Raw genomic sequence first — 12382 nt, forward strand, 5'->3', positions numbered from 1 at the left:
TTATATTAAACTTACATGAGACATTAAAAAGAAATAAAACTAATATTTTTGAATCATTTATTTTAGGTGAGAGCTGTGCAAAATGCTTTATTTTCAAATCATTTCATTTTTACAATATTCTTGAGTATTATCACCATTTTGCAAAAAAGGAACAAACTTCGAATTCTAACAATTCACCTAAAAATCAAATTAGACTGACAATGCACTCACTTTTCAAAACTAGTTTGAAAACAAATTCATAAACAGAAGTTCAGACTTCTGATGAATAACGTACTCATGAGGTTATCTGATCTAAAGTTTTCTGTTTCTATCTAATGCCGGACAGCTAGCTAGCTCTATCTGTTTATCTATCTGATCCCAAGAGTTAGAAGAAAAATGGGCTGGTTACGTAGATCAACCACCTATCCCCTTGTTATCCCTCTCTGGCAGTCTAAATAACTTCTCATTCTGACAATATTTGTAGGATATGTACCCAACTTTGACGCCTAACCTACAAACAGTTGCTTTTGAAGTTGTTCTCTTTTTCAGAAGTTGGGTTTTTATCCCTGAAAATTCATACAATTACAGAAATGGAATGGCTCATAAAAGCTCAACTTCTAACACATAAAGAATGTCTCTGATCAAATAGTTGGAACACAATCTGTGGAAAAAAATACCTTTACCATATGAGATAAACCAGTTCATGTTTTAGATGGCTCTCATTAGAAATTTTCATGGATTAAGAAAATGTTATCAGCTATGTTGCAATTAATTATAAGCTAATTTTTAAAAGTGGAGTACAGTATTCACTACCAACATACTCTGATAATTAAAATTATCAGACTGTAATTTTAAGCATTTTTAAAAATAGCCCAAAACTAGACTTAATTCACAATTTTGTGAATCTGTTATAGAGAGAAGACCATGCAAATGTCTTTGGGAATTCAGAGATAAACAAAATAAAATTCATGTATATAAGATAGTGTCCATGAAGGATACGTTTCAAGACCCCTAGTGGATCTGAAACTGCAGATAGTACTAAATCCTATATACAGTTGTCCTTCAATATCTCGGGGGGATTGGTTCCAGGACCTCCCGTGGATACCAAAATCCATGGATGCTCAAATCCCTGACATAAGATGGTGTGGTATTTTCATATAACCCATGGACATCCTCCTGTATGGTTTAAATCATCTCTAGATTACTTGTAATACCTAATACAATGTAAATAGTTATTATACTATACTGTTTAGGAAATTAAAAAAAAATCTGTACATGTTCAGAACAGTTCAGTACAGATGCACTTTTCCCCCCTGAGCATTTTTGATCTTCAGGTTGGTCAAATCCACGGCTGCAGAACCCAAAGATTCGAAGGGCAGATTGCATACTATATTTTTTCCTATACATACATACCTACGATAGTTTAATTTATAAATTAGGCATAGTAAGAAATTAACAGTAATAATTAATAATAAAATAGAACAATTATAACAATATACTGTAATAAAAGTTATGTGAATGTGGTCTCTCTTCCAAATACCTTATTTTATGTAATATTTTCCTACTGCATTTGATTGTAGGTAACTGAAACTGCAGAAAGCAAAACCGTGGATAAGGGGAGGACTACTGTATAGAGTAAGTTCTTAAAAAAAACCCAAAAACCCAAAAACTGATGAATTGAAGAGATTAGGGGAATGTCCATGGAAAATCACCCGTTTCATTTAGACCTGGAAGAACAGACAGAATTTTAATAAGCAGAGATAAAAGCAGATGTGAGAGATTTAGGAGGATAACTTAGAACAGGCTAGCCTGATAAGTGACTAAAGAGTTGAGAGAAAATTTTATGATGATTTCAAAATTTTAAATCAAGATGATTCAGGACTTGAATAACATAAAGGGGAATAGCAGAAAGGACAGTGAGAACAATTTTGAACATAAATTTGAAATACCAGCTATAGATATTAAGGAAGTTTTGTCTAGAAATGAAGACTTACAACCTTGGAGACAAGACTGAAGCCAGAGATTGATTTAGGAGTCCTGTTCAGGAAGTAATCAATGGTATTAAAAAAACTGAGTAAAATAGCTAATAAAAAAGTAAAATGGGAGATAAAAAGTCCAATGATAAAAACCCTGAGTAGGGAAATGAGAGTAGGGAGAAGAGCTAATGAAGAAAAATAAAAAAAAGAAATATCAAAGAAAGAAGCAGAAGGAAAATAGGTGAGCTTGATATAAAGTAGGTTTTTCTGCGGGTATAGAGAAGACTGATCAAAAATTTCAAATGTTTAAGAGAGGTTAAAAAGGTCATGGTTTGAAAAGACCATCGGATTTATTAATGAGAACAATACTGTATATATATGAGAATACTATCAATAGTTTACTAGGATTTAAAGAAAGTGGGAATTAAATAGGGACAGATTTAAATCTCCTGATCTAAACTTGCTTAAGTACAAGTCAATTTTTTTCTACAATGAAAAATAATACAGAATAACTTTTTGGTATCTGTTTTAAGGAGTTTAAGTTCTTGAAACATTAAATATGCAGAAGGGAATTTTAGTTACAATAATACCTTTAGGAGTTCCATCACTTCCAGCAGGGGAGCATACTGGCTGTGGAGATCTCAAGGGAAAAGATGCAGCATTCCTCATTGTTGAAGAATCTCCATCCTAAAAATAAAGTAAAACGTTTATATCTTGAATGATAGCAGAGGTTTTACAGAAATCTTAAAGAAAACCAATAAAAGACAGAAATGACTGGACAAGTAAAGTGTTGGAATTCAAAAGCGTAATTCTGGACTTTCCTGTCTTCTTGGTATATTTTAGAAGAACTGAAACTATCCAAAAGCATCAACAGCCTAAGCATGGCAATGAGTAAGAAAATTGGTATTACTAGTACGCTCCATTTTTGTTTGCTATTTTCTTCAAAAGGAGCTGTGAACACCCTACTAAGTTGTAAATGTCTTGAGGGCATAGTCCACTGTTATCTCTGTTATGCCTTGACACATGCGGCTTACATAAAAATACAATACAACCAAATCAGTAACAAGACAAATTTCCAGTATGTGAAATATTTTAATAACATCAAGGCAACATTCAATTTCCAGAAAAAAAAACTCTTTATTTTATACAAGTTTTAGAGGGGAAAAGAGCCAAGTACTAATAAATAAAGGTTCATTATTTAAAAAAATATTCTGGTATCAGCAGTTTTAGCTTAAATCTTAAATTATATTTCATTAAAAACCTAAACTTCTAGAGCAGGGGTCAGCAAATTTTTTCCAGTAAATAGATAGATGATAAATATTTTAGGCTTTGTGGGCCACATACAGTCTCTGTTACACATTGTTCTGTTTTGTTATTGTTGTTGGGTTTTTTAAAAAACAATTCTTTAAAAATGTAAAAACCATTCTTACTTTGTTAGTCAGGCTAGTGGCCATAGTTTTCCAACCCTGTTCCAGACTATGCTCTGTGGGTGTTGAAACCATACTGTATATAGCTAGATTCTTAGTACCTAGTACAATTCTTGATATACAGTAGATAACCTTTAAGTTGTGGAATGGAAATACTAGGTTATATGACAAATATCAGAACTATTTTATTACCTTAATGATAACTAATATATTACATACGTCACTACTTAGCCTGTGCACCATGTGTAGGTAGTCCTCACTTGAGCCATGTCTAGGATTATCAGCATGATGATTAGCTGAATTGCCAGACAACGGACCAGAAACTTTATTATCATGTATGTTTCTCAAACCACCTGCAACAATGGGACTTGATACTGATGCTGAAATTAAAAAAAAAAAAAAAAAAGTTTTATGAAAAAAACTTAAAATTCTTAGAGAATAAGTAATTGTTCACATGATATATTTTAAACACACAGAAATTTCAAAGGATAATATAACAAACACTCATGTACTGATTACTCAGTTTGATCAAATCTTAACACTGCCAGATATCATTCAGATCTATTTTTGAAAAGAAGTAAAACATTACAGATATGCTGGAAGCTCTCCATTTATCTGTGTATTCCTCTGTTCCCTTCCCTTTACTTCCTAGAGGTAATCACTATTTTGACTTTATAGATTTCACTCTACCTGTGCATATCTTTATACCTTTACTATAAATGAATATATTCCTAAGCATTGTTTTGTACATGATAACTTTATATATGGTATATTATGTATATATCCTTCTATGACTTGCTTTTTCATTCAATATTATATTGAGATTTATCAATTTTTATACATGTAGTTTTAAATTATTTTAAATAATTACATATATTCTGCTGCATATATGTACACTATCCATTCTTATGCTTGACATTCATGTTGCTTAAAATTTTTGCTGTCATAAATAATGCTGCAACATATATTGTCATACATGACTCTTTTTACAAATGTGTAAGAGCTCTAGGCACCAATACTTATGGAGTGAAACTGTTGGATATATATGCCCATTTTTAAACTTCACTAAATATTACCAAATAGCTTTCTAAATTATTCATGTACATTTGTATTCATTAGTAGTGTATGAGTTCACACTGCTCTATATCCTTGCCAACAACTTTTGTCACTCTGAGGGTGGAAAATGTCTCTGACAGTCACTTTAATTTCCTTGATTACTAGTGAAGCCAAACATATTTTCCAGAGTACTGGCCATTCAGATTCCCTCCTTGATACAAAGTCATAAAAAGACAGTCCCCTATACTTTCTTGTAAAAGTGTTAGTTTTGTTTTTTCACAATTAGGTCTTTAATCCATGTAAAATTTATTTTTAAGTGTTGTGTAAGATAGGGATCCAATTTAACTCTTTTTCATATGAATAACTGTTTCAGCACCATTAAAGAAATCTTTCCCCCATTCAGATATAATGCCATATGTATCAAGTTTCCATTTGTTTCTGGGTATATTCCTAGGCTTCTCATCATGTTCCACTTCACCATCTGTTACTTTTCCATGCCTGTACCAATATTACAATAAATCTTAACTCCTGTTAGACTGAGCTTCTATACCTCACTCCTTTTCAAAATTATCTTGCCTATTCTGGACTTTTATTCTTCCATATGAATTTGTAGAGGCAACTTAAGTTTCACAAAAACCCTGCTTAGGATTTTTATCAATGCTGTATTGAATTTATAAATTAGGGGAAAATAATAATCTTTACCCTACTGAGTTTTTCCATCCATAAAGATGGCATAACTTCATTTTCTTAGGCTTTCTTTTATCTCTTCCAAAAGTTTTATAATTTTCCCCACAAAGGTCTTGTATATCTTCCATTAAATTTACTCCTGGGTATCTTGTGATTTTCCTTGAAATTGTTAATGATTTTTTTTTTTCCTTTTTTTTGGTCTTTTTTCGTGTCCGGCAACGGATCGCAACCCTCAGTGTCGCGCCCGTACTGGACTGGGACCGGCAACGGGATCGCAACCCTCAGTGTTGCTCCCACACCTCACTCAGCCAGTGAGCGGGAACCGGTCTGTATGTGGGATCCAAACCCTCGGCGGGAGCGCCACTGTGCTCCCAAGAGGCGCACTGTAGCAGTGCACCACCGGGCCGGCCCCGAAATTGTTAATGATTTTAAAAAAGATTATACTTATGACTGCTTATTTCTGGTTTATAAAAACGTAGTTAATTTCATTATAATCATGTTATATCCAGTAATTATATGAAATGTTTTTATTAATTCTAATATCTTGTCTGTAGCTTTTATTGGATTTTCCATGAAGATAATAATCTCACCTGAAAACATCATTTTGTTTCTCCCTTACTAATAACTACATGTATTTTTAATGCTTCTTATCTTCCTGTATTGGCTAGGACACCCACTGCATACTGAATAAAAGTGGCAATTATAGGCATTCATATCCTATCCTTGATTTCAAGGAAAATGTTTCTAATTTTTCACCACTAAAAGAATAGCCTTCATCAGAATAAGGCTGTACCAATCTATTCTTATTCTGTGAAAAGTTTTAGCACCTAATAAGACCTCCAGACCTCCTTAATCTGAATTATATTGTCTACTATTAATCAATCCATGTATTCCTGATATACACCCAATTTTGTCACCTAGGTTGATAACAATGCTAATTTAGTTTTCTTTTATTTATAAATTTTGCTACCATGTTCCCACACGATTGATTGGCCTATAATTTTCCTTTCTCATACTCTCCTCACCTCACCTGATTCTAGTGTGCAGATTATTATCCAGTTTTATAAAATGAGTTGGGAGAGTGTTGACATTTTTTTTCCTGGAATGGTTTAAGATAATATCTATTTGTTGAACGTTTGATAGAACTTGTTTAAACTGTCTGAACATGTTTTTTTCCATTCCCCCCCTTTTAAGGGAGGTAGATTTTGAACTACTGAGTGAGGTATAAGAATTTCAAATTATGACAGATACCATCAAACTGCTCTCTAAAAAAGTTGTACCAATTTATATTCTTATGAAGACTGTAAAATGTTTACCAATCTGATAGAAAATTTCATTTCATTTTAATTTTTTTTTTCATTTCATTTTAATTTTGATTGCATCTCTTCAACTGTAGGCCAAGTTACTATAACTTCATATATCTTTTAAACTCTTCTGTTTTCAATTGGCTGTGTTTTTTTTTTCCAGTAAATAGCCTGTTTACTTCTTTACTCTATTTTTGTCTTGTTCTTATCAATCTGTGTGATATCTTGGTATATTAAAAAATAAATTCTTTGTGTTTATATTAAATGTTGCAAATGCTTTTCCCCATATTTATTTGTTTACATATTTATGTAATTTATCTTCTGTCCTCTTATTCAAAAATTTACCATTAATTTGTTGTTTTCATTTCTGGAATCCAGGTTTTCAGTCTGCTTAGAAATAAAGCTTTCTCAACTATAAGATTACAAAAAAATTTTCCCATATTTTCTTGTAATTTTACAATAAAACACACACACACACACACACACACACACACACACACACACACACACATAAATCTTTTATCTCTCTAGAACATTTTGCTGTAGGAGACCCAGGAGTCCAACCAAAATGTCAAAATGCCTACACAATCACCAACATAATTTATTAAACAATCCATTCTTACATAGTGATTTTAAAATGTTATCTTTAGAATGAAAGAATTTTTAAGAATCACCATTTTCCAATGACCAGTGTAAAAACTGATGAAATGACAATCACTGGATGCTAAATCCTTTAAGTAAAAGATTAATGGAAAATAGGATATTTGGATAATCTCAACGCGTCACTCCCAGGTTACTTACTAATTGCAAAGGAAAGACTACACACTTTTACAATGAAGAGATCAGATGGTCACCACCTAAACTTCACTAATAATGGGACCACCTGGTACTACGTGCCTTTTGATATGATATAATATAAAGTGCACAACATTACTTATGTAGTACTTTTGCCAAAAATATATAACTGAGGCTTGCTGGCAAGCTCACTTGGTTACAGCACGGTGTTATAACACCAAGGTAAAGGGTTCAGATCCCTGTACTGGTCAGTGCCCCCTCCCACCAAACACACACGCACACACACGCACACACACACACACCCTAATAAGGTCAGTGCCCCCTCCCACCAAACACACACACACACCCTAATAAAATCTTTACAGCTAACTTCCAATTGACAGAAAATATAGGGGATATATGAATAAATTAAATAATATAATGAGAAAACTGAAGCCTAGAATATAGGACATTCTACAAAAAAAGGGGCACAGACTCTTCAAAAAAAAATTTGTGTTGGGGGAAAAGGTATAATAAGACTGTTTTAGATTAAAAAAGATATGAGATGGGGCCGGCCCGGTGGCGCACTGCTACAGTGCACCGCTTGGGAGCACGGCGGTGCTCCCGCCGAGGGTTCGGATCCCACATACAGACCGGTTCCTGCTCACTGGCTGAGCGAGGTGCGGGTGCAGCACTGAGGGTTGCGATCCTGTTGCCGGTCCCGGTCCAGTACGGGCGCGACACTGAGGGTTGCGATCCGTTGCCGGACACGAAAAAAGACAAAAAGGAAAAAAAAAAAAAGATATGAGATGTAAAAAGCAAATGGTAACGTGTGAGAAACTAGATTAGATTATTATTTGAAAAGAAAAAAATATATTAAAGACATATTTAGGACAACTGGTGATAAATGGTGAAAATTGAATGTAAAAATGATAAAAACTGAATGTATATCAGATGATATCAAAGAACCGTTCTTAATTGTTTTTTAGAAGTAAATCATTTCATTTCGTGTTTATACAGGAGAATCTCCTCCTTCTTAGTAGATGTGTTTAAGAGTAAAGTGTCATGTTGCCTGTTGGTAAAGGAATTCATTGTGCTAATCTTTCAACTTTTCTGCATTGTTAAAATTTTTATAATGCAGGTTGAGCACCCCTAACCCAAAATGATCCAAAATCCAAAACTTTTTGGGCAGCCAATATGACGCTTTTTCAGGAAATGCTGATGGGAACATTTTGGATTTTGGATGCTTAACTGGTATGTATTCTGCAAATATTCCAAAATCCAACTCTGAAATCCAACTTCTGATCCTGAGTATTTTGGATAAGGGATACTCAATCTGCATTATAAAGACGTAAAGTTGAAACAGATGTTTTAAACATTATCTTTCTCATATTCTAAATTGCCTTATTTCTGGATTCTTTTTGTCTCATTGACCTATTCATTTGTTTTTGCCAGACCAAATTTTTTTATTTAGAATAACTTTAATATCTGGGTGGGCTAATCCCTGAATAATATTTTTATGGTTCTTCAAGTATCTTGAGCATTTCTAAGAAATGAGTCATTACTGAACAGGTCCTCAAACTATATTTCTCTTTTGATTTTGTGATTTCAATTTATTCTTTTGAAAAAACTGAGTTTATTTTGCTAAAAAACATCATCACAGTATTTAGAGTACAGTAATCTCCCCTTATCTGTGGTCTTACTGTCTGCAGTATCAGTTACCCATGGTCTGAAAATATTAAATGGAAAATTCCAGAAACGAACAATTCATAAGTTTTAAATTGTGCATCCTTCTGAGTAGTGTGATGAAATCTTTCACTGTCCCATTCCACCCGGCCTGGGACATAAATCATCCCTCTGTCCAGAGTATCCATGCTGTATATGCTACCCGCCCATTATTCACTCAGCAGCCGTCTCAATCATCAGATGAAGAAACATAACATAACATATATAGGGTTTGATACTATACAAGGTTTCAGGCATCCACTGGGGTCTTGAAACTTATGCCCTGCAGATAAAGGGGAACTACTGTAAAAATTTATGTTCCCTCCTATGCATACTCATGTGTATATGGACATTGACTTAAGAAATAAATGTGCCCTTCTGACATTCTTCCTCTGATTAATTACATTTAAAATGTTCCTCATATCTGTGTGCCAAAGTACACTAACATTTTACAAATATTAAGAATCTACATATATATATATATATATATACACAAAAAAGTATGTTCAGCATCACACTAAATTCAATAATTTTGGAAATGTCTATTCCAAATGTGTCATTTGCCTCCCAGTGTCTCCTTGAGTTAAATTAAGTGTGTAAAATGGTCTCAACCTAAATTCACTATCTAGTTTTGAAAAGCCAGAAGTTGGCTGATTTGATAGATGACTAAATTAAAAGTTTATAAGTTAAAAAGTTTATAAATGATGGAAATTTCAACTCCATACATAAAAACAAGAAAACACATATCGGAACTAATGACTGACAGCAAATGTTTAAAATTTGCTATTAATTATGAAGGAGAAAAACATAGATGTTTATTATATTATCTTTTGTACTTTTTCACTTTTTAAAAACATTTCTCAAAGTACAAATAAATTTATACTAATAATAAATCAATTATTTAGTAGCCATGAAATACATCTCAAGGCCATATAACCTTAAAAAGATCATAATATCAACACCAAGATATTGGGGACAAGAATTGATTGAGAACTAGTAATCTAATCCCAGAAATTTCTGCATCTAAGATTATTAATTATCCTTTACTACAGCCACATTAAATTTGTATAGTATATATTTTACCAATTAAAATGTAATTGTTCTTTGGTTTAGTGCTACTGGAAAAACAAAGCCCAATTAAAAAAACAGTTCTTATTTTCATAACTAAATACACTCATTTATATAATAACATAATCCAAAAAGCCAAAATATCACTGCTCCTTTCACCTCCTAAATGAATTCGTAAATGATAAATGTAACATTTTTAAAATGATTTAAGCCATATCATTAAAAAAAGTTTATTGACAAATAAGTATACAGCATAGTACTCGCATTTTAGTTTGTATTTTAAAAATTATAAAAAAAAAATAATAATTTGTTTGGAATTATAACAAATTAGGCATTCCCAGTAAGACAACAAACAACTTTCTTACCTTGCTGCATCTGTGGATGTGTTGTGTAACTTGAAGGATGGGAATATGGCATGTATCCTGCAGGGCTTTGTGGGGCATATGGACTAGGCACTGGGCTATTTTGTTGTGGCAAAAATCTGTTCCCAGAGCTTGTCTGTGGTGGCACAAACCGGCTAAAACCCGAAACCCAAATAAAGAATATCAGGCAATGAAATAAACATGTTATTCCTTGAAATTTCACTGCCATAAAATTCTCTGAACTCTAATTTATATATCATAAAATCTATGCAAAAAAAATTTTGCAAAATAGTTAAATAACATACAAAAATCATTCATAATTCATAATGTAAGAATTTGTAAAAACTGAGGTAATTTACTTTATTTATGAGGGTACTTCAAAAAGTTGATGAAAAAATAGAATTAAAAGATAATATCAATCTTTCTAAGAACTATTTAAAGTACACTCATACATAAATGTACCAATTTGTTTAAGGTATATAAAGCCATGCTCCCTAAGATAAATTCTACTCTATAAATTTTCATATTTATTTCAAATACATCTGTTATTTTAATACATACTTTTGTCTGTATAAAATAAAGTTACTAAGATGTTAGCTACTTCAAATATTATGTCAGAGTATTGCCACATACAACATTTAAAGCAAATGTTCATGTGGATTACTATTTAAGAGTAAATATTTAAACTATTTAACTACACATAATTCACCATTATCTAAATGTGTACACTGTATATTCACAAGCATGTTCTCCACAGAAGACAATACTTAATAAATGATATGTACATATGTGTGTATATATTACCTGGAGGGGCTATGTGAGATAGTGGTTTGTTGATAATTGGAAGATGCAGGACTACTGTGCATGGAATTCTGAGAAAGTTTGTACTGAGACATCATCATTCCTATGCAACACACAAAAACATAAAAGGTTATTTTCTCCTAACAATAAAGTATCCATTAAACAACTTAAATCAGTCATTCTCTGAGAAACATTCAAAAGTTCTTTATTTTTTTTCACCAATGTTCTAATTTTGAAGAGCAAAATATAAGCATCATAAAACCATAAATCAAGTACAACCAATTTTTTCCAAAACAGCATTTTCCATAATATCATTTCCAAATTATCATTTTCATTTAATCCAGGACCAGAAATAGAGACTACTACTATTTTTAAATTTCACTTGCTAACTAATGTTTTACCATTTAGCCTCAGAAATGAAAAGAATTTTTAGAAGTCACCTTATCTAACCTTTTATCAAATACTATACACTTCCTTCTGTAACAGGACTTGGGCAGTTTTTTTTTAATTATATGGAATACTTACTTTATCATATATATCTCCTGTGCTTAGGAACTTAATTTCACAAAGCTATTTGTTTCATTGTGGTTCGGACCCTAGATTTTAAAAAACACTTTATTTATAGGTCCAAAGTCTGAGCTCCTGCAATTTCCATCTGAAGGTCTTTTGAAGCAAAACAGAATTTAACGTGTATTTCTTCTACAATAACCCTTTGCCACATAGTAGGGATTAAATGATTATTTAATTAATGAATGAAAATGTGAGGACAGCTTTCAGATTCTTACATTTCTTTTCAAGCTAGACATTATTCCTTAATTGTTACACAAGTGGTATTTTGTTATACAGGACATACAAAAAATTCAGTTACTTAGACATTTGAAAATCAGAGATAAAAACTTATGACTAACCCTGAATTTTCTTATGATTTCCATAGACAAAAATCTCTTTTGGGGCACTGCAAGCATCAAATTAGATTCCCAAATTTCATTTCCTGCTGTTGATATGAAAAGTGCCTTTCCCCAGAAATATTCAATCGGAAGTTACATGTTCATTTGCCAGTAATATTACAGAAGGCACTGCAGCTCTAAAGTCAGTAGTTGATTGAAATTAAGGCTCAAAATCACCTCAAAATCTACTACTGATAGTGTATTTTCTTACTTAGGTAGTCTAAATTTCAACTTTTTTTTTTTTTTTTTTTTTTTTTTTTTTTTTTTTTTTTTTTT

At 32.2% G+C, this 12382-nt stretch overlaps 1 protein-coding gene across 2 annotated transcripts in view; it reads right to left on the minus strand.

Annotated features, from left to right (window-relative positions):
* The window catches only part of LOC103590778 (nipped-B-like protein), a 151786-nt gene that overhangs the window by 38213 nt on the left and 101191 nt on the right, over positions 1 to 12382 (minus strand). For both annotated transcript variants that reach the window (XM_008573084.1, XM_008573085.1), the window contains exons 5-8: positions 11163 to 11262; positions 10362 to 10513; positions 3602 to 3762; positions 2546 to 2642 (exon numbers count right to left, since the gene is read on the minus strand). In XM_008573084.1, coding sequence (XP_008571306.1) covers positions 2546 to 2642; positions 3602 to 3762; positions 10362 to 10513; positions 11163 to 11262 — 510 coding nt within the window. The remainder of the gene's footprint in view (positions 1 to 2545; positions 2643 to 3601; positions 3763 to 10361; positions 10514 to 11162; positions 11263 to 12382) is intronic.

The sequence above is a fragment of the Galeopterus variegatus genome, unplaced genomic scaffold (genome assembly GCF_000696425.1).
Source record: "Galeopterus variegatus unplaced genomic scaffold, G_variegatus-3.0.2 Scaffold873, whole genome shotgun sequence".
In the NCBI taxonomy this organism is placed as follows: domain Eukaryota; kingdom Metazoa; phylum Chordata; class Mammalia; order Dermoptera; family Cynocephalidae; genus Galeopterus; species Galeopterus variegatus.